The following is a 23,370-nucleotide window of genomic DNA, read 5'->3' as shown; positions in this document are numbered from 1 at the left end:
TAGCGATATCGCAGCGTGTAAAGCACCCTTTAGTCAAATGTTTATGTGTATTCACAGACGACAAATAAAGCCTCTGCCAAACATCTCTGCCAGCAGTTTATCTCCTGAAACAAATAAAATGGTCAAGAGATAGGCTATGTGCGCACGTTGCGTAAATACATGCAGTTACGCTGCGCTTTGTAACGCAGCGTAACTGCATGCGTCCTGCGTCCCCTGCATAATCTATGGAGATTGTGCAGGGGCCGTGCGCACGTGGCGTTTTAGAGCGCAGCGCTTCGGCGGCTGCCAGAAGCGCGCGTTCTAAGAAGTGACATGTCACTTCTTCCGTGCACTTGCCGGCAGCCCCTGCACTGTCTATGGAAGGAGCTGCAGGCAGAGCGCATGGAATCGGCTTTTTTTTTTCACTACGGACATTTTCTGCAGCGATTTGAAGCGCATGTGTGCTCTTCAGATCGCTGCAGAAAATTCTGCAGTGACTGTACGCAACATGCGCACATAGCCTTAGGTTATGTGCACACGTTGCGTTTTTTTCAGTGCAGAAAAAACGTACCCTCTGGCAGAGGGGACAATTGTAAACAATGCGTTTTGGGAAAAACGCATCAAAAACGCATGCGTTTTTCATGCATTTTTCATGCATTTTCATCAGGTGCATTTTTGACCACATGATCCAGTGACAGTGCCACAGTACATAAAGTACACAGTGCCAGCCTTCCTGCAGAGATGTGAGTGTTGTCCACGGGAGAACGCAGCTGCCCATGCCCACGATTTGGGTTCAGGCTGCTGTGGAGCTCTATGCTACCTGCAGAGAACACTCTTGTCTCCGCAGCATAAATTGACATGCAGAGGCTCGGGAAGCCATGCCACAGGTCAGTTTATGCTGCGGAGAAAAGAAGCCCAGTGGGCACGGGATTTCTAAAAATCCTTCCACTGTGCTTCTACTGCACAACGCAGTGTTATGGACGCAGGGAAAACACTCTGCGCCCATAACGCTGCAAACCCTGATTGTGGGCACACAGCCAAAAATGTGTCAATGGATGTCAAACATATATATAACGTCCCACCCCCCCTGCATATTCTAAGCTGGCGCCCTTTAGTGCCTTTCATGTGGCACTAAAGGGTGCCTAGCCTTGTATTTAGCCCAAAAAAAATAAATAATTAAAATAAATGACGTGGGGTCCCCCCTATTTTTGATAGCCAGTCAGGGTAAAACAGACAGCTGTAGCCTGCAAACCACAGCTGACAGCTTCATCTTGTCTGGTGATCAATTTGGAGGGCTCCCCAAGCTCTTTTTTTTTATTTATAAATAATAATAATAATAAAAAAAACAAAAAAACAAAACAAAACGTGGGGTCCCCCCAAATTAGATTACCAGCCAAGGTGAAGCTGACAGCTGGGGTCTGGTATTCTCAGGATGGGAAGAGCCATGGTTATTGGACTCTTCCCAGCCTAAAAATAGCAGGCCGCAGCCGCCCCAGAAGTGGCGCATCCATTAGATGCGCCAATCCTGGCGCTTCGCCGAAACTCATCCCGTTGCCCTGGTGCGGTGGCAAACGGGGTAATATATGGGGTTGATGCCAGATGTGTAATGTCACCTGGCATCAAGCCCAGCAATTAGTGATGTCACGGCATCTATTTGATACCAGACATAACTGATTGACAGTAATAGCAAAAAAAATTGACAACAAAAAAAAAAAATGTATTTGAAAAAACACTCCCCAAAAACATATCCTCTTTCACCAATTTATTGAAAAGAAAAGAAAAAAAATTGGGTCCGCAGTATCCATTTTTGACGTCCCACGTCGCCTCTGGACCTTGTAGAATATGGGGGGCATGATCAGGGAACGTGTTCCCCATTTTCTGGTAGTGCAGACCCTCCATTTGAGGAGAGTGGGTGCAAAGAATCTGCACCCACTCTCCCCGGGTCACAGCTGTAGTGTGCCGAGCAGCAGCAGACAGCGCAGCTCACACTGAACACAGGAAGCCGTCTGCTGCTCGGCACATGTGACCGGCGCGCACTGTGAAGGAGGGGGCCGCACGGGATCAGCACTGTGACAGGTACGGGGGTTATCGGGGGACACCGGGCGGGAATAGGGGGCGACCTGGCAGGGCCTGGGGAGCAGTTTTCTGTCGCAAGTGTTATTGCACATGCAACAAACAGAGGAGTAGGGCGGCCGGTGCGCTGCTGTGCACGCGGCCATGTTGGATTTTCGGGAGGTGGGGTCGGGGCGAGCACTTTGGCGACACCGGGGGCTTTCCTGAACTTTGCCAGGAAGTGAGGTCAACAGGAAACCTCTTGACCTCACTTCCAGGTAAAATGCCTGCGTTCTGTATGCCGATAAAGCATGCGGACTGCAACAAAAATGCAGCGAACTGCGGTGTAGCTGCGTTCTGACCCACATCATTGATTTCAATGGGGGCAGAACGCAGCTACAACGCACAAAAGAAGTGACATGCTGCTTCTTTTTCCGCACCGATGTTTGGCATCCAAAACGCTGCGTTTAGATACGCAGCGTGTGCATTGATTTTTCGGCTTTCTCATAGACTTTGCTGAGGAAGCTGAACGCATGCTATTTGGCACTGAAACGCTGCAGTTCTAAACTCAGCGTTTCCGCGGGAAAAACCGCAACGTGTGCACAAAGCCTTAAAATTCAAACTGACCGATCCTCCATCAAGGGAGAGTTGGGAGGCCCCCATAAACATTGGACTGTCGGATGATCCTGAACATATTGGTGGATTCTGTTCTCTTTAGTTTAATATATATTGGGGCCCTAAGCATCTTCTAGTAGTCTAGCCCAATGTTCTTCCAATACAGCTCTGACCTATACTTATAGTGCGTCTCTTCAGTAATTCTTCTGTCATTTCACCACCCTGCCAAGCTCCAGCAGGACTAAGGCTGGTTTCACACTACGTCTTTTTAACATCCGTTGAAAACGTTTTTTTAACGGAAGTACGGATCCTGTGCAAATCCGTTTTGTGTTTAATGCATTTTCAATGGACTCACGTCCACTTCCGTTTGCATTCGTTTGCGTCCGTTAGACGCAGGATCCGTCATTTTGCGTTAATTTAACATGTTTCAAAAACGCAACATGTAGCGTTTTTTGGCTTTGTCAAATTAACGTATGTCACAGGATCCTTGACATTGCGCCGCGAGCTGCAATGCATGTCAATGAGTGCTGGATCCTGCCTACCAAAAGTCGTTCAGTTGCGTTATAACAGGATCCTGATTCTGTACTGAGCATGCCCGGGTGTGTGTCTGTCTGTCTGTCTGTCTGTGTGTCTGTCTGTCTGTCTGTCTGTGTGTCTGTCTGTGTGTCTGTCTGTGTGTCTGTCTGTGTGTCTGTCTGTGTGTCTGTCTGTGTGTCTGTCTGTGTGTCTGTCTGTGTGTCTGTCTGTGTGTCTGTCTGTGTGTCTGTCTGTGTGTCTGTCTGTGTGTCTGTCTGTGTGTCTGTCTGTGTGTCTGTCTGTGTGTCTGTCTGTGTGTCTGTCTGTGTGTCTGTCTGTGTGTCTGTCTGTGTGTCTGTCTGTGTGTCTGTCTGTGTGTCTGTGTGTCTGTCTGTGTGTCTGTGTGTCTGTCTGTGTGTCTGTGTGTCTGTCTGTGTGTCTGTGTGTCTGTCTGTGTGTCTGTGTGTCTGTGTGTCTGTGTGTCTGTGTGTCTGTGTGTCTGTCTGTGTCTCTCTCTCTCTCTCTCTCTCTCATGTGCACGCAGCCCGGCTCTGCTATGTGCACGCAGCCCGGCTCTGCTATGTGCACGCAGCCCGGCTCTGCTATGTGCACGCAGCCCGGCTCTGCTATGTGCACGCAGCCCGGCTCTGCTATGTGCACGCAGCCCGGCTCTGCTATGTGCACGCAGCCCGGCTCTGCTATGTGCACGCAGCCCGGCTCTGCTATGTGCACGCAGCCCGGCTCTGCTATGTGCACGCAGCCCGGCTCTGCTATGTGCACGCAGCCCGGCTCTGCTATGTGCACGCAGCCCGGCTCTGCTATGTGCACGCAGCCCGGCTCTGCTATGTGCACGCAGCCCGGCTCTGCTATGTGCACGCAGCCCGGCTCTGCTATGTGCACGCAGCCCGGCTCTGCTATGTGCACGCAGCCCGGCTCTGCTATGTGCACGCAGCCCGGCTCTGCTATGTGCACGCAGCCCGGCTCTGCTATGTGCACGCAGCCCGGCTCTGCTATGTGCACGCAGCCCGGCTCTGCTATGTGCACGCAGCCCGGCTCTGCTATGTGCACGCAGCCCGGCTCTGCTATGTGCACGCAGCCCGGCTCTGCTATGTGCACGCAGCCCGGCTCTGCTATGTGCACGCAGCCCGGCTCTGCTATGTGCACGCAGCCCGGCTCTGCTATGTGCACGCAGCCCGGCTCTGCTATGTGCACGCAGCCCGGCTCTGCTATGTGCACGCAGCCCGGCTCTGCTATGTGCTCGCAGCCCGGCTCTGCTATGTGCACGCAGCCCGGCTCTGCTATGTGCACGCAGCCCGGCTCTGCTATGTGCACGCAGCCCGGCTCTGCTATGTGCACGCAGCCCGGCTCCTAGCAGCTGTAGACACTCGTAAACAAGGTAAATATCGGGTATCCAAGGCCGATGTTTACCTTGGTTACCAGCGTATGCAGCTGTCAGAAGCCTCCTCCCAGTCTAGCTCCCCTCAATCCCGATCACATGACTCCTTTGCCCGCCCCTAACATCCAGTGCAGGATCCTGCAAAATAACATATGCGTTTGCATACGTTATTTGCTGTAAAAGCAGGATCCGTACTTCCGCTAAAAAAACGTTTTCAGCGGATGTTAAAAAGACGTAGTGTGAAACTAGCCTAATCCTGACCATTTCCACTGCTGTCAGATTCACCATGTGGTCATATACAGTACTCCCAGTTTCTTTGAACATTCTACTTTTTCTCAGTCTTGAGGTCTTCTGCTTGTAGTCATTCTGTAGAACAGAGTTTCTCAACTCCAGTCCTCAAGACCCACCAACAGATCATGTTTTCAGGTTTTCCTCAAATCAGGTTTTTAGGATTTTCTTAATGTTGCACAGGTTGTGGAATTATTCCCTGTCTAATATTGAGGGGAAACCTGAAAACATGATCCGTTGGTAGATCCTGAGGACTGGAGTTGAGAATCCCTGCTGTAGAAGGTCATGGACAATGTATATTCTGCATTTTAAGCTTATCATGTACTTTGTTTTCCCATTTCTTTTTACTTGTTATGCTCAATACAAAAAGTATTATAAAAGGGGAAAGGGCGTAAAAGGTCATCTCAATGCAGGACAATGTAGCTTGCTTTTGAATAAATAAAATATAAAAACTTATTTTTACCATTTTTCTGAGTTCTTAGACTTAAGACTACATGTAGCAGTATAGCTACCCTCTGAAGCTTCTATTTCAAATTTCCCCAATTTTAAAATTGTAAAATTCTGTGTAAATTAACATTAAATTTTAATTATGTAATTATCCTTTTATTGTAGTCTCCTACAAAAATATGACAGCAACACAATCTTGAGACTTTAAAAAGGGGTTATTCAGTCTAATACTACTATGTGACTGCAGACTGCTGAATCATGACAGTGTGTGCGTTGCATACATTGTCAGAATTTCCCTGTATTTCCCACTCAAGCGATCACATGACTGCATGTATGCAATTTGCATACTCGCAGTAACATGCCAATTAGAAAAACCACCCGCATAGGGAATACATGGGAATCATGAAAGTGTACGCAACACACACACACACACACACACACACACACAGTCATGATTCAGCAGTTTGTAGTCACATAGTGCCTGCAGACTTTCTTAAGGCCACGTCTCACTAAGCGACATCGCTGCCGAGTCACGGTTTTTGTGACGCAACAGCGATCTTTCTAGAGATGTCGCTGTGTGTGACATCTAGCAACGACCTGGCTCCTGCTGTGAGGTGACAGCGAGAGAGCAACGATCTGAATCGGGTTACTAAGCAAAGCGCTTTGCTTCTAGTTACCCGATGTGTACCTTGGCTACGTGTGCAGGGAGCAGGGAGACGGCTTCTGCGGACGCTGGTAACCAAGGTACACATTGGGTAACCAAGCAAAGGCTTTGCTTGGTTACCCGATATTTACCTTGGTTACCAGCGTCCGTAGCTTCTAGAAGCCAGCTCCCTGCACACGTAGCCAAAGTACACATCGGGTAACTATAAGCAAAGCGCTTTGCTTAGTAACCCGATGTGTACCATGGTTACCAAACATAGCGTCGTTACACGGGTCGCTGGTGGCTGATCTCTGATCGCTGTGGAGATCTGCCTGATTGACAGCTCACCAGGGACAATGTAGCGACGCTCCAGCGATCCCTGCCAGGTCAGATCCCTGGTGGGATCGCTGGAGCGTCGCTTAGTGTGACGGTACCTTTAGACTGAACAACCAATTTAAATAAGAATGAATGATAACACTAAAGCACTGGCAGCGAGTTCTTATCAGAAGTGCCGCTTAGCTCGTCAGGTTTGTTTAATGGGCTTTTTAGTCTTCATTACAGCGCAAATAGGGGTTTCCAAAGTTTTCCAGCAATTTAAAGAAAAACAAAATATACAATTATTGAAAGAAGAAGATATCAGATGCAGAGCTTAAGTCTATGGCCACCCAGCAGAGCTGCCAGATAAGGAAGTCACCTTGTATTCGGAGAGCCATTCTTCCACTACTCCACGTTCAGATCCCAGCATCTTCTTACCCCGTCCACTGCTCTCTTACTAATAAAAAGAGAAACAGTTTATTCCTCACACATATCCAAAACATAAAACACACTTTCTAACATATCGTATATGATTTGTTAGGGAAAAAAAATAAGTACATCAGGGAAGAGCGACTTGAATAACATGATACTGGCCCAGCGGTCACGCAGGAATTCTATAGTCACTGCACAAAAGCCATTGAGAACCTCCTTCTACCTGTATCCTCAGTGTCTCTGCTGATTAGTAGGCCTCGCGAGAAGTCACCATAATGTTGCGCCAGGTTTACAAGTCATGAAGAATGATTGCAGATCCTAGGTCTGATTATGCGACCCTCTGCTTGCCCCCAGGTCTATGAATCAGGATCACTGTTGAGATTTCAAACAGAGGAGGCAGGTGGAGAAGCCTACTTTAAGGCTAGGTTCGCACACTGCGTCTTTTTGACGCTGCGTTTTTGTGCGTTTTTGGCCGCTAAAAACGCACAAAAACGCACCTGCGGCAAAAAAACGCATGCGTTTTTTGCCGCGATTTGGTGCGTTTTTGACTGGGTTTGCTGCGTTTTTGATCTCTGCGTTTTGCTGCGTTTTTCAACTGCATTGCATGGGGGGGAAAACGCAGAAAAACGCAGGAAAGAACTGACATGTCCATTTTTTTTTTTTAACTCAAAAACGCAGGTAAAAAAAAAACAGATGTGTGCGGACAGCAAAAATGAAAACTCAGACTTTGCTGGGGAAGCAAAGTCCTGCAGTTTTGAAGCCAAAAACGCACCCGAAACGCGCAAAAACGCCGCGAAAAACGCACTGTGCGCACATAGCCTAAAGGGAACCGGTCAGCATGATTGTGTAATGTAAAAGTAAAGATACAGCTGTAATGAGGCTGTAATACGGATTATATAGATATCTTTGGTGAAGAAATCAGCTTTGTGGTTCTTCTGTAATCAGCATTTGATGTTTTCTACCAATTAGGTCTTCTCCTCCCGCTCATTGATTTCCCGGCCACTCCGCCTGCCTACGGTCTGTGAATGACAGGTCACTGCTGAGATTTCTAATAGAGAAGGCCGGTCATTCACACAGGAGGCAGGCGGAGGGGCCACGGAATCACAGACAGGGAGGAGAAGACCTAACTTTACCAGAATAGTTATATAAACTGGAGATTTTTTTCCCCTAGGGTGAAGGCTAGCCTAGCTATGGCAATCAATTCGATTTAAGCCTCAACTATTCAGAGATGCATCGAAGAAAACAACACAAAACAAAACAAAAAAAAAAAAAGCATATAAAACATTGGGTCAACTGAAGACCACCAAACACCTGCATGCTCTTTACCCACTTCCTTCAGTTTGGTGTTCAGTTTACTGGTGAAGTGGTTTTTCAGGAAACGGAGAGGATTTGCATATCCACGACTGAATGCTCGGCTTGTCTGATGCTTTTACATGTTCCTATTTTTAACTTTACAGTTCTGAAACACTTTGAAACTGTTAATGACCTATATACTGACAGCGTCCTCACTTGTGCTTTTTATATTCCTAGCTGGTGAAAAGCACATCTGTCCACCAGTGACGTGCATGACATTAAAGAGCATGAATATACGGGGTTAAACTGTTTACCCTTGGCACAGGATAAGAAAGATGCAGCAGAACAATTTAAATATACATGAGGACGACTGAAAGGAGATCTTCCCGGATGGAAAAATAAAGACAAGCACTGGACGCAAAAGGCCAGAGAAATGTTCAACAATTCAATATACACAATGAGCAATGGTTTGTGAAACATAGGAAACATGGACGCTTCAGGAAAGCAACAGAAACTCCTCTACTCTACATTAGTTCCAAGGAGATATATACGGTTATACTGTGACCCCCATAACTATATCGTTTCTACCCCAGATACTCTTATCTCTACATTCAATGTGAATGTTCAGGGTAGCTGTATAAAGCAATGAATCAAAGTTGAGATATAACTAAAGACATCGATTTTCATAAATTAATAGTAAAAGTGGAAACAAAAACTTTGTAATATATCTTGTATGCGAAATCTGCTTTTTTCTCCCCCTGGACTGATCATTCACTCAATCCTACAAATTCTCAATTCTTCAGTGAATACAGATTTTCCCATTACTGACATAGGAGATGAAAGTTGGTGCTTAGAACCTTCTACGGAGAACCGTAACTGATGTTTTTGGAGAACTTGCAGGAGAATGTCTCTGCCGGCCTCCAGATACCCCTCTCCATAAGGTTTAAAAGTAATCTGTCACCCTTTTGTGTTGTTTTAGCTATTAATATGGTCATAGAGGTGGCATAAAGATGATATTAGTCATACCTGTATGCCTCCTGGATGAGGGGTTGTTTTGGAAAAATCCTCTTTTATATCTTCTATATTCCAGGCTATGGGGCGTGTGCTGCCAGGAAGATAATCCGGCCTCTGGTCTTCATTGTACAGGATTCCTCCTCCCCTTCTCTTCAGAGTCCATGTGATGTTAGGTGCGCGGACGGAAATCCCACGCCTGCACATTCTGCAGCCCTGTCTCCTCTGCACTGTGAAGCAGCAGTGACTCTCCAGTGCCTGCGCACAGCAAAATTAATGCCTATGCCCACAGAAGGGCGGAACAGTGCAGGGAGGGACAGCAGGCAGAATGTGCAGGTGCGGGATTTCAGTCTGAGCACTGGACATCACAGGCATACTAAAGAGAAGGGGAGGAGGAATCCTGTGTAATGAAGACTGGAGGAAGGCCTATCTTCCGGGCAGCACACGCCCCATAGCCCGGAATATAGAAGCTATAACGACCCGTCATCCTGGAGGCATACAGGTATGGCTAACTTCACCTTTATGTCACCTGTATGCCCAATAAAAATAAAAAAAAAAAAGTCACAGATTCCCTTTAAAATACACAACTGCCATCTTCTTCAATCTGTCTTCACTCAGTGCAGATTTTCCCCGTGTATTGAGAATGAATGATTAGTCCTGGCTGAGAACAAAGCAGATTTCTCTGATGAGATACGGTATATTGCAGAGTTGCTTATTGTCCAGTGTACCATCGATACTTTTATGAAATAAAAGTTAAAACATTGGTTACTCTTCAAAAAAATTAATTTTGTTAAGTCATCAAAATAAAAAAGGGGCAGAAGAGTCCCCACTCTGCCCCCATCATAATAGCCAGAGCTAAAAAGCCGTCATTCACTTCATCACTGCAAAAGTAGCCAAAAGCAGAAGTGCTGTGATCAGCTAATTATCAATGGACCTAAGGGATGAATAAGTCCAAATCCAACCAGCCAGAAAAAAAAACAACTGTCCAGGTGTGAAATGGAAAAACAACCAACACCCGGCACCCCGCTGGTGGTGGCAGCCGGAAATTCTCAGTTCCGGAGCTGCCCCGTCTTCTGATAGTGGCTGCGGCCAGGTACTGCACATCCGCCTCCTATTGATTTGAATAAGAGGTGGATGTGCAGTACCCGGCCACGGCCAGAAGATGGAGCAGCTCCAGAACTGAGCATTTCCAGCCACCTGCTGCCGCGAACAGCTGATTGGTGGGGGTGTCAGATCCCGGCTGATTAGACATTGATGACCTATCCTACGGATAGGCTATCAATGTTAAAGTAGTGGACAACCTCTATAAGTCCAAGAGGTCAGTGAGACACAGGTGGTGCCTGTTATGCCATGGCTCCAGCAATACTGAAGGGTCTACGTTTTTATTAAAAACTAAGAATGGAGGGACTTATAATTTCATTTTGTTTCCTGCTCATTGCATGGTGTTCAGCCCTAGCTAGCCCTCTCCAATGGAGTTTGTAAGAGCTGATCTGAAGTTGTATCCGGACAAATTCAGTCCCTGATGCCCCTCAGATGCTGCAGTGGCATTGTTGCCTCATACACAGCAGCATCGTAGAGCGTCCAAGTCAAGGCCATTGGTACGGCAAAGCCCCAGTTCCAAACGGTCAATCGTTCATGAGCGCACTGTTCCTGGCTAGCAGGAAGACAGAAGGAGGGGAGTAGTGGACTCTTGAAATTCATGAGACAAGCCCTTTATGTCCTCCTCCCCTCCAACCTATTCCATTACCTCTTATATTATTTGTATAAGTACTGGTATCGTTTTATACACATTATGCTTGTGTATTAATTATTATACATAATCCAGTTGTTGCATGTATCAGACTTTGGCTGTATGATTTCAGCCAGATAACGCAGCGGTGTTTCAGAGAAAAGCATAATTGGAAAGCCACTGCTTCTCCCGCCTGCTGCCCTGGAGAGACCGATCTCTATATACACACACAGGAAGAGACATGCACATCCAGGGCAGCGGGAGGGACAAAGCCGCTGAGGACCCGCCTGTCCGACTAGTCTCCATCACAGCTCAGTTCCTGGTGGCTAAAGTATCTTTTCTCTAAAATGCCGCAGCACTTCAGTGACAAACATACCTGGCTGCCATCATACAGCCAGTGCCTGATTCCCGCACTTTGGGTAGCATGTATCAGCTGTCAGGTTCACGATAAAGGCCCCTTTACACACTGAGACTTTCTAGCGATCCCACCAGCGATCCCAACCTGGCCGGGATCGCTACAAAGTCTCTGCTGAGTCGCTGGTGAGCTGTCAAACAGGCAAACCTGGAAAACGACGCAACAGCGATCCGGACCTGCAGAACGACCTAGCTAGTCATTGGGGACGTTGTAAAGCAGGTTTTTGAAAGGGAAGTCGCTAACGAAGTCGCTGTAAAGGCCCCTTTACACACTGAGGCTTTCTAGCGATCATGGTGCACGGCGGGAAACAAAGGACCAAAGAATGGTCCTGAGAGATGTGTAGTGATCAGCAACTTCACAGCAGGGGCCAGGTCGCTGATGTGTTTCACACACTGCAATGTCGCTGGGGAGGTCGCTATTACGTCACAAAACCAGTGACGTTACAGTGATGTCGTTTGCGATGTTGCAGTGTGTAAAGGGGCCTTAACATACTGATGGCATATCCCTAGTATATATTTAGCGTCTCTGTGCCTAATCAGGCCTTCCTTTTCATGCAGGCTCACAGACAGCAAGGTAAAACTATTCTTCCATAATATTGGAACTGCTATCTGCAGACACTTGACTATATGGGTGATGGAGATTGGTCCTGAGCACAGTATGATGATATCATGAATAGTGCACCGTAATAATATTACTTGCACACGGATTTACAGACAGGTACTCTAAACATCTGCTAATGAGAATTATTTGTGTAGACTGCTGTGGTTTTGTCTATCAGTGTAAAAATACAGTGTTTACTCTTTATTTGCCAAGCAGGGAAGGATATTGTTCCTCTGTGTAACTTTCTGGCTGGTTCATCTTGCAGCCACTTCTACAAATTACTGCAATCGGACAAATGGATTGAAAGGTTTTATCAGGGATGGATTGAGGCAAAGTATACTTAGTGATCCATACAGCCTTATTCTCTGCCAGAGGCTGCTAATGATTCAGCACAATCCAGACAAGCGATAGGCAATCATTGCCAAGCTACTGCAAGATTATTATTTTTTCCCTTTTGGGCATTTATGATTTGGCACAAAAGAAAAAAAAGATACAAAACAATCTACAAGGCATGCGCAAGACATGTAAAAACACGGGCGGCACGGTGGCTCAGTGGTTAGCACTGCAGCCTTGCAGCGCTGGGGTCCTGGGTTCAAATCCCACCAAGGACACAATCTGCAAGGAGTTTGTATGTTCTCCCCGTGTTTGCGTGGGTTTCCTCCGGGTACTCCGGTTTCCTCCCACACTCCAAAGACATACAGATAGGGACTCTAGATTGTGAGCCCCAATGGGGACAGTGTTGCAAATGTATGTAAAGCGCTGTGGAATTAATAGCGCTATATAAATGAATAAAATTATTATTATTATTATTATTCTATTAATCCAGCATTCTAAATGATAAAATTATATATCCCAATAAATTACAATCTTCCACAAGCGCATTAATTTTGCGCATATTACATGTGTCTATGTGGATTAACCCTAACACGCAACCATAGAAATCGACCATAGAAAACAAGTAACCTAGCAGGCCTGCGAGGCCCCAGGTATGCGTTCTAGGGTTAAAACGCTAAATTTTATATACTGAAATATTTTTATTTTATTATTTTTTTTTTTTACAGCCATCAACTATATACTGGATATTTGCTTCCAATTATTTGCAACAAAATCTTCATGGATTATGTTCGCTTTTGTTATGGATTTGGCAGCAATTTCATCCTTTGCATTGATTGATATCCCCAATTAATTCTGTACAGAGAATGGACATACTGTGATTTCTACACAATTTTTTTTGTCAACATGCACATGAGAACCGTTCAAAGATCTACTTTGTTGGTAAACTATTATGTGACAACTCAGCATTAATAAGGAAAATCTGGTCAGCTGTGTGGGGGTGAAATATACTTAATTATGCCAGACGTATTGTTCCTTTGTTCGGTATATTAAGAAACATTAGCCATTGTTTCATGTCAGATTGTTCGGTGCCTCTTTCTGTATGTTAATTTGTGGAATGTCTGCTGATTATGGATTGCATCAGCACCCTGCAGTTTACTAGTCTGCATGTGGAGGATAATTATGCGGTCTAATTGAATCAGAGAACAACCATGATTATTTCCCCTCCAATTCTGTAGGATAATAACCTGAAATGGGTACTGAGGAATATGAAGAGGGCCTTACTCCTGTCACCAGTGTCATTCTACAGGACCTCAGTCTAGGGCCCATGTTTCTAGCTGGAGGATTACAGAACTGCTCCTCTGCCCAACACTGAGCCCACAAATTCACTTGGAGAGCCAAGGTTGAGACAATCCAGTCACCCAGCCACATACCTCGCTGTGCTCGGTCAACTTTCTAAGCTTGCCGTTATCTCCTCTCAGTGGGAGCCCGCCAAAAGCATGGTGCTGCTGACTGGGATAGTTGGCCCTGAATGCCCAAAAATCACAAAGATTCTAATCCTTAGCAAGCCAGTGGAAAGTTCAGACTCTGTCACTTGTACCATCTTGTGTTCTTCTTGGGAATGTACTATATGCTATTGACTGTTTGTGACCCAATAAAGTCTTACCGGAGTGTGGTACCCTCACCCTGTGCTCTCCGAGTTGTGTTCTGCCAGGGAGAAAAAGCATGGGCATTCAGTGGGATGAGCCCGAGTCTGTGTGATCTTACTAAAGACTGCCAAGTCAGCGGATGAGAATATCCACTGACCCTTGTATCTTCACATATTAAAACTTCTGGATTTTTCCCCGTCTTATCTGCGCAGAAGATCTGCTGTGTGAATATACCCTTAGTCAACAAAACGTTCTCAACTAAAAACTTAATTAAATGACAGCTTAGATTTTGGTTAGAAGTACTGTAAAATTCATCACACATATGAGTACAGTTTCTGCCAAAATGCAGACGAGCTCCTGTATGCGAGATCATTTATACAAATGATAGTCTGAAACGCAGATTGTTCTAAAACTTTCAGATCAGAGCAACAGTTTAGAGAAATAAAAAGTAAATAAAAAAAGGGTGAAATAATAGATTTGTAGAAAATTGCAAGTAGCCTGCTGTGGGCCATTGTGAACAAGCACGCTGATAACATTTTCTAATGATGTATGGACAGCTTAATCCTGGGTGACATTGAAGGGACAAGCCACTGATTTAGAAGCCAATACTTTACATTTGTATTGGTCTGTATACAGTGACTAGTCATTTAGGAGTAGCTTGTGACCAAGATCTTACACAAGATCCTACATATTACACAGGTAGGACCTAATGTATGTAAAAACTTAAGGCTCGTAGATTCACCATCCATTAAAGGGGTTATCCGGCTTCTTTAGACTTTTTTTTTTTATTACCCTATTGGGCTACTTTGGGGCAGGTAAGTAGATAGAGACCACTTACCTGCCCTGCCGTCAGCCCCTCTCCCCCGGCTCAAAGTGGTCATGTGACCTCTCCTGCCGCGATTTTGCTGCTTCCGGTCATTTCATGTCAACATGGGCAGGACCTGTTGACATGCAAATCTGGAACAGCATGTCACCTCCCTGCTGGGCTGTACAGTGCGATAAGCCCCGCCCCCATTCCCTGCACCCTCCCACATATTCCCCCGCACCCCTTACTATCCCCGCAATCTCACCCTGCACTGCTGTGGGGTCCGTGACCTGGGGGAGGGGCCTGGCGGCGACTGCCGTGGTGTCAGCGCCAGCAAGGGGCCCCTCCTCAGGATCACACATTCAAATGTACCGGCATCGCAGATCACAGATGCCGGTACATTTGAAAGCGCTGATGAGAGGGAGCGCAACGCTGCTTCTGATCACTGTCCCGCTGTCTGTGCTCTCTTCAGCACAGCGGTGACGTCACTACTGTGCTGATATGTCCAGAGCACAGACAGCGCGCGAACGTGCAGGAGCGGTGAGGACAGAGGACGGGTGAGTATGTACTCCCTACATGTGTTCCCTATGGGGTTGGGGATCGGTACAGAGCGCCGTGTGTGCGTGCAATGCAGAGCCATGTGCGTGCGGTGCAGAGCCATGTGCGTGCGGTGCAGAGCCATATGTATGTGTGTGCGGTGCAAAGCCATATGTGTGTGTGTGGGGTGCAGAGCCATATGTGGTGTGGGGTGCAGAGCCATATGTGGTGTGGGGTGCAGAGCCATATGTGGTGTGGGGTGCAGAGCCATATGTGGTGTGGGGTGCAGAGCCATATGTGGTGTGGGGTGCAGAGCCATATGTGGTGTGCGGTGCAGAGCCATATGTGGTGTGCGGTGCAGAGCCATATGTGGTGTGCGGTGCAGAGCCATATGTGGTGTGGGGTGCAGAGCCATATGTGGTGTGCGGTGCAGAGCCATATGTGGTGTGCGGTGCAGAGCCATATGTGGTGTGCGGTGCAGAGCCATATGTGGTGTGCGGTGCAGAGCCATATGTGGTGTGGGGTGCAGAGCCATATGTGGTGTGCGGTGCAGAGCCATATGTGGTGTGGGGTGCAGAGCCATATGTGGTGTGGGGTGCAGAGCCATATGTGGTGTGCGGTGCAGAGCCATATGTGGTGTGCGGTGCAGAGCCATATGTGGTGTGGGGTGCAGAGCCACATGTGGTGTGGGGTGCAGAGCCACATGTGGTGTGGGGTGCAGAGCCACATGTGGTGTGGGGTGCAGAGCCCGATGTGGTGTGGGGTGCAGAGCCCGATGTGGTGTGGGGTGCAGAGCCCGATGTGGTGTGGGGTGCAGAGCCCGATGTGGTGTGGGGTGCAGAGCCCGATGTGGTGTGGGGTGCAGAGCCCGATGTGGTGTGGGGTGCAGAGCCCGATGTGGGGCTGTTATTTGCAATGCTGTAGTGATAACAGGTCAGTGCTGGGGAAGAATACTGACATGGAATGTGTGTGCAGGGGGCAGGCAGGGGGCGAGGCTGGACAGCGAGGGCAGGCAGGGGGCGAGCCTGGACACTGAGGCTGGGCGGTGCCAGGTCTGACTGAGGTTTTGCACAGGAAGTGGTCATGTTTGCTAGAGCTGAATGTAAACAAAGAGCTGCAGAGAATAAAGGGTGAATTCAAGAGGAACAAAAGTTAGAAAACAAAAAATAACAATGTAGGGGTGTTTTATATGACAATACAGCACAGATTAGCTTACCAAAAATTTTTGAGTTTATGTCGGACACCTCCTTTAATAGAGACGAAAAGCCAAAGAGGGAATGAAGACCAGGTGGGAATGTGAGACAAACAGGATAAAACAGGCAGTGCTACCTAATGGCCGGCGGAGAAGAAAAAGAGGATGTGATTCACTGCATCGCCCTCAATGAAAAATGCACAAAATAGAATTGTATTTGGGAATTGCTATACAGGAAAGATTTTCAAGCTAACACTGATGGTTGTCTTTGGATGGTAAACATTGTCTCTTGCATTAGGTTTAAGCTTTTCATTTCCTTCTGAATTTATTATTACAAATCCCGATCAAACATTCCTCCATCCTTCGTGAATACTTGTTCTGTAAGGCATTAACTTTTCTTACACAAGGTCATCGACAACACACAATGCTTTGGTTTCATGCCAACACCCCGGGTGCCTTCCGGCTGAGATCACAACTGTGTACAGACTTTTTAAAAACACCTTTCCTGGCTGAGCGATCCCCATGGTGATCCTACTCCATTGATGGAGCACACTTAGAGAGAGAGCACTCACACTTACCTGATCTTAAAAAAGAAATTCAATCAGTTTTCTACATTGAGTCGTGGGAGGTGCTGGGCTTCACGTGGACTGCATTTGTTGACTTGTACAGGCATCCTCAAATCTCTAAAAATAAATAAATAAATAAATAAAAAAAATGGAATCATTGGAAAAGTAATTTTAGTTTAGGCCAGATTCACATCTAATGCCCAATCACCATGAAAAACTATTTTTCTTATAAAGTCAACTGGGACAATATTATTAGTCTATGAGGTCCATTGATTGCGGTCAGATGGCATCGGGAGATGGAGCCGACATTATACAGTTATTATACAAAATAGACAGCCCCCATTGCAAACTAGGTTTACCACCAAGATTTAGAAACTTTTTTGGTCTTTGCAATAAACTAAATAAAAACAATTAAAACCTCTAATAAGCAGGAGTCCTGAAAGGGACCTAGTGACCAGACAAGTTATTGCTTTTATTTTTTTTTTTTAAAAAAAATGTTGTCTCTGATTTTCAGCAGAAATACATGACTGTATGAGGCTGTGTTTTATGCACCGATTTTAGTTTTTAGTACTGTTCTGAGGTATATATAAATACTGTGTAATTTATATCATATTTCACAAAGACACTGCTGATTAAACAGAAAATACAATCCTAAAACATTTTGGCTTATAATGCCAAATGATGATAATTTCTCACTCCAAGTATAGACAGGTATAAAGGAACCCCTCAAAAGAGGAATTAGCTGGCAAATGGCAGAACAAAAAAACGCACATCAGTTCAAACACACAAATGCGAACCAAGGGAAACAAAGGTAGAAAAGAGAGAGAGAGGCGTCCTTGCATATGTCACTTGTTAAAAACTGTCAGGAAAAAAACAAAACAAAAAAAAAAAAAAAAGCCCAGTGGCTGTCTGTGGAAGAGCAGTCTAACAGTAATGCAAGCATGGAAAGAGGACACTTTAATAAAGGTCACGTGGCCTGGGATCCATGGGCAGTGAAAGAGGGGGCAGAGAACACCAAAGTGTAGTAGGGAACCACCCCGACGTGCGTTTCATCTTTAGTTTCTTTCAAGGAATCTAAATGCAAAACGCGATGGCGCTTTATATACACTTTCGCATTGTATTTTCTGTTTAATAAATCAGCAGTGTCTTTGCGGGGCTACTATGCAGTTCTGTGTAGGTCTCCATTTTTAATTGATTATATTTCTAATTTGTTGAATACAGTTTAAACTTATTTATACATGTGGTCTACTCCGATTTTTGTAGGTTTTCTTATGTAGTAATGAGCTTGTCATGAAGGGGTGAATAATTCTGAGATTGCAGTACTCATTAAAAGTGGCATTTTGTGCTGACTTTGGATAAATCTTTTGTTATATTAGTTGTGTTCAGCCATTTATATAGTTCTAGTTTGTTTATTGTAAAAACAGGAATAATGTAAATTGATCAGATTAATAAATCTAAACTTACAATGGGGGTTAAAAAGTTTTCCTGCAACTGTACAGACACAATAAGTGCAAATACAACCAGAGCAGCTTAGAAATGTATACAACGCCAGATCCTCAGATCATAAGTGGATTCAGTATGCAGGGACAGCGATCCAAGAACAAAGAGCCATACATCCGGCTAAAGCATCAAAATCCACATACAGAAATTTAAAACTTCCTTTAAACACTCCACTTTTTTTTTTAATACCCTGGTACCAGACATGAAAAGTGTTACATAATCACAAAAGGTAACATTTTTGTAATCCCCTATGCTGACTCAATGTAATTCTAAAAAAAACCCCAAAAACCCAACAACCTTTACTTACCAACCGCTGCTCCAATACTGGCTCTCCACTATTACCGTTGACAGGCTGTAGTCATACCACCACCACTACAGCACATGACCGCTGCAGCCAATCACTTGGCTCAGCGGTCATGTGCAGCTCCCTTCTGCTGAGCCTTGTGACTGGCAGCTTGGCAATAAAGATTGGGGTAAATAGAAAGGCAACAGTTTGGGAGTAAAGATCATGTATTTATTTTTACGCTGAGAAAGTTCTAAAGGGGTTGTCAACTACTAGGACAATTTTCTCCATTTCCCCCAGGTAAAATAAAAAAGCCTCCTGTACCAGCAACCTTCCAGCAGTGTCCATGATTGCGGTGCAGGGCTCACATGGGGTTGTGATGTCTTGCAAGGCCCATGTGCAATCATCGCCTGCTTCCTTCTCCCCGTCATCAGACCAAATGAACAATCAACAGGAAGGGAGTGCACCGGTTACGCTCACTTCCTGTTTATTAACCTGTCTGGTCTGAAGGCGGGGAGACAGAAGTTGGTGTTGATTGAACGTGGGACTCGCGGGACTTCACAACCACATGTGAGCCCCGGCACCGCAATCATGGACACTGCTAAAAAAGCACCAGTACTAGAGGGGAGTATAGACTTTAGTATTTTACCTGGGGGAAACATGTGAAATCAGAATAGGTTATCCTATTAGAGGACAACCCTTTTAATGTACACATCATTTGTGGAATAAGACTCCGTGCCCAGTGGGATGAAACTGTGCCGCATCATGGCAAGCATTGTACGGATGTAAATGTCCATCCATGCTTAACGAGATCTTACAAGTAACTGATTTGACTTCTGTATTTGGAAATTTGTGATATAAAAATGTTTAAAAAAAATTGCGTTTTTTTCAAAATTTTGGCTAAAAAAAATAAATTGGCAATGATCTAAGAAAAAAAAAAACCAAAAAAAACCTGTCAATACCGCTAACAATCAAAAACAAATAAGACCAGAACTGAGAAACTGATGTATTTGATATGGATTCCATTAAACAACCAAGGTTTACTGAAAAAATAAATACAGTATATACTGTAGAAATCCCCTCCATGAATGCCCACCATTACCCAACCACAGAAAGCAATAATAAAGTGTGTGTACTCGTCAGAGCTCGCGGCTGAGCGCTGGTAATGAACGTATGTTCCGCCATCTCTAATAAACTCATTTCTGCAGAAAGCAAACAAATTGAAAGCATGATCAAATACATTATTACTACAGATGTTTGATTTTTATCCCTATCTCATTAGAATAATAAAGAAACTCTGGAGAACAAAGCTGCAGCGTAGAGCAGCTGGATCCATCTCATTATATGCGGATATTACCGATGGTTAGAATTGAGAACGTTCCCTTTGATTTAAAAATAAAATGACAGAATACAAATCTGAAGCAAAACATAATCCAAAGATAATAATACACAGCAGAGCCACATTGTCCTAGACCTAGAGAATATTGGACATATTAGTTTCCTCTATATCTAGTCTACAAAGTGTCATATTACATAGAAAAATGGTGCGATTATAGAGTATGTTGGGGGAAAAAATGCCATGTAAAAAAAAAAATACTGAAATTTTTCCAAAGCTGCTGCATTTCTGCCACAGTTTTACATAATTGATATAAAACACTACAAAATGTGACTTTATTATTAAGAGATCTGTGAATTTGGATTGGTCATGGATGTTTTATAGATAGCGGCCCAACCTTTGCATTAGTGGTCTCTAAATGTATGAGGATCCCAACATTTGTCTGAATGTCAGAGAAAATAGGAATGAAATTAACTTGAAGCAGATCAGTCAACTTAAAGGGAACCAATCAGCAGGATTTTCCTATATAACCTAAAGCCAGTGCTATACTGGCACTATCAGGCTGATTCTATACATACCTTTAGTAGTCAGCTCGGACGTTTAGGTTTTTAAATCCAAGAAAGTAAAGTTTGTAAAATCATCAGCTTCTTGAGTGACAGAAGCTGAGGATCAGATAATAGCAGTGGGGGGAGGGGGTCTTCATACTTATCCCCTCCCCCTGTTAAATCAATTGTATAATACTTATGCAAATTCTAACTCTTCCCTAGCGTGACCTGTGTGAGGTCATACCCATGTGACCAGAAGGGGCGGGGCCTCCCAACAAAGCGGATACCGGGAAGTAATATTTTTCTGTTTGCTGAGGCCCCGCCCCTTCTGGTCACATGGGTATGACCTCACACAGGTCCTGCTAGGTAAAAGTTAAAATGATTGTATAATCCTTATGCCAATTCTAACAGAGGGAGGGGATAACTATGAATACCCCCTCAGATATTATCGGATCCCCAGCTGCTGTCACTCAAGAAGCTGATGATTTTATAAACTTTACTTACTTGGATTTCAAAACCTAAACATCGGAGCTGGCCACTAAAAGGTATGTAGAGAATCAGCCTGATAGTGCCAGTATAGCACTGGCTTTAGGTTATATATGAAAATCCTGGTGATTGGTTCCCTTTAAGGTGTTTCCTAGAAAAATGCTCGGGTTCTCTATTGACTTGCATTAGGTTCGTTATTGATGATGAATACTGGAATAGTACTAGACATTTGGTACGTACATCCCAAACCCAAATATTTAGTATTCACTCATCACTAGTAAGCACCCATTTTTGTTCATGAACCTGAAAACTTCACTTCCACATTCATTCTAAGTATTCCTCTCTGTGTTGAATGCAGAAGTGGAACTGATGAGGTCGAGAAGGGGAGCTGCAGATCTGATCCTTGCTCATTTAGCAGGTGGTAAGTGGATTATTTTTTTTACCAAGTTCCTTTTTTCTTCTAATTTTAGTTGCAGCACGCTACAATATTAGGGGCGTGTGTGTGAACTGAGAAGATTTTGAAGACCACAGTTACAATATAGATTTGTAGACAATCCCCCCACACACACAAAAAAACAAAACAAAAACCAAAAAGGTGGCTCAATTGCACAATCTTTCTCCATTTTTTTATATTATATTATATATATATATTACCTGTACCATCATGGCCTATGGAATACTTTATTCTGCTCAGCTGATAAACAAGCCAGAGCACAGATGCACAAGACTTGATCCAAGCTAGATTAAAAGGGAATTACAAAGACAAATCCTATTAACCCTTCCCCCCTTTTTTTTTATCTTCTAGTAGTCAAATACTCTGATTGTTTCAGTATGCAATTGTTGCCTCAACAGAAAAGGAAAAGAAGGAAAGGAAAGGAAAAGAAGGAAAAGAAAGGAAAAGAAAGGAAAAGAAAGGAAAAGAAGGAAAGGAAAGGAAAAGAAAAGAAGGAAAGGAAAGAAAAAGAAGGAAAGGAAAGAAAAAGAAGGAAAGGAAAGAAAAAGAAGGAAAGGAAAGGAAAAGAAGGAAAGGAAAGAAAAAGAAGGAAAGGAAAGAAAAAGAAGGAAAGGAAAGAAAAAGAAGGAAAGGAAAGAAAAAGAAGGAAAGGAAAGAAAAAGAAGGAAAGGAAAGAAAAAGAAGGAAAGGAAAGAAAAAGAAGGAAAGGAAAGAAAAAGAAGGAAAGGAAAGGAAAAGAAGGAAAGGAAAGAAAAAGAAGGAAAGGAAAGAAAAAGAAGGAAAGGAAAGAAAAAGAAGGAAAGGAAAGAAAAAGAAGGAAAGGAAAGAAAAAGAAGGAAAGGAAAGGAAAAGAAGGAAAGGAAAGGAAAAGAAGGAAAGGAAAGGAAAAGAAGAAAGGAAAGGAAAAGAAGAAAGGAAAGGAAAAGAAGGAAAGTAAGGGAAAAGAAGAAAGGAAAGGAAAAGAAGGAAAGTAAAGGAAAAGAAGAAAGGAAAGGAAAAGAAGGAAAGGAAAGGAAAAGAAGGAAAGGAAAGGAAAAGAAGGAAAGAAAAAGAAGGAAAGAAGAAAAAGACAAGCTATAAATGTATTCTGCAGAGCAGCCATCTTATCTCTGCTCCATGGGTTACCACAGTCAAATTTTTGAGGGTGACACACATTTTGTTTTTAACAAAGTTCACTGCTTCAGTTATTATAATTTCAATAGATTGTATGAATATTGATTTGATTGAAAAGTCATTCCATGCCATTGAAATTAACTTAATGAGGCTGTTCTCTACTCGGACAACGCCTTCCCAATCCCTATGTACCCCCATAGTAAAATAAGAACACCTATATTCACCCCCGGTGTCGGCACGGTTCTAGCAGTGTTGGTTGGTACTTGCTCTTGCGAGGATTTCATGATATTGTAAAGTCACACAATCACTGCGGTCAATTAGTGAGGGCTTCACTGTCCCTTCCATCGGCCATAACTTACATCCACAGGAAGTGGGAGCTGCGGCTGCTTTTTCACTTGCTTCAGATGTCTGATTTGTCTGAATGAAGGGAGACTGAAGCAGCTACTGATTTGACTCAGGAATCACATGTCATAACGGGAGACCCAGTGCGACATTGCTGGAACGGCACCAGCAACGGAAGAAAAAAAAAAAAAAGTATAAATATTATTTATTAAGGGAAAATATAGGGACTGAGAAGGGGTTGTCAAAGTAGTGGACAGCTGACCCTGTTCAGTAAACTCAATTCTTAGATAAATGGTAGTTCGGCTGCACTCAGTAATTAAGTTAAAGGTGGTTAGTTTCAGAATTTCTCTGCATAAAACATGCTGCTTTCAGATGAGGTAGCAAAGACCTGCTGACAGATTCCCTTTAAGATTGTTTTGTTTTCTTTTTTTTTGGACACGCTACTTTGGAAAATGGTGTTTTAATCCCCCAGTGGAGCCATTCAGAGACTGCAAGTGG

At 44.4% G+C, this 23,370-nt stretch overlaps 1 protein-coding gene across 3 annotated transcripts in view; it reads right to left on the bottom strand.

The window, feature by feature from the left end:
• Positions 1 to 23,370, bottom strand: part of HYCC2 (hyccin PI4KA lipid kinase complex subunit 2) — a 142,605-nt gene that overhangs the window by 72,808 nt on the left and 46,427 nt on the right. For all 3 annotated transcript variants that reach the window (XM_075317628.1, XM_075317629.1, XM_075317630.1), the window contains 2 exons: positions 16,826 to 16,930; positions 6,631 to 6,708 (listed from right to left, as the gene is read on the bottom strand). In XM_075317628.1, the coding sequence (XP_075173743.1) occupies positions 6,631 to 6,681 (51 nt within the window). In that variant the 5' untranslated portion in view covers positions 6,682 to 6,708; positions 16,826 to 16,930. The remainder of the gene's footprint in view (positions 1 to 6,630; positions 6,709 to 16,825; positions 16,931 to 23,370) is intronic.

The sequence above is a fragment of the Anomaloglossus baeobatrachus genome, chromosome 7 (genome assembly GCF_048569485.1).
Source record: "Anomaloglossus baeobatrachus isolate aAnoBae1 chromosome 7, aAnoBae1.hap1, whole genome shotgun sequence".
NCBI classification, from domain to species: domain Eukaryota; kingdom Metazoa; phylum Chordata; class Amphibia; order Anura; family Aromobatidae; genus Anomaloglossus; species Anomaloglossus baeobatrachus.
The sequence above is the reverse complement of the archived record's forward strand: the minus strand, read 5'-3'. Positions and strand labels throughout refer to the sequence as shown.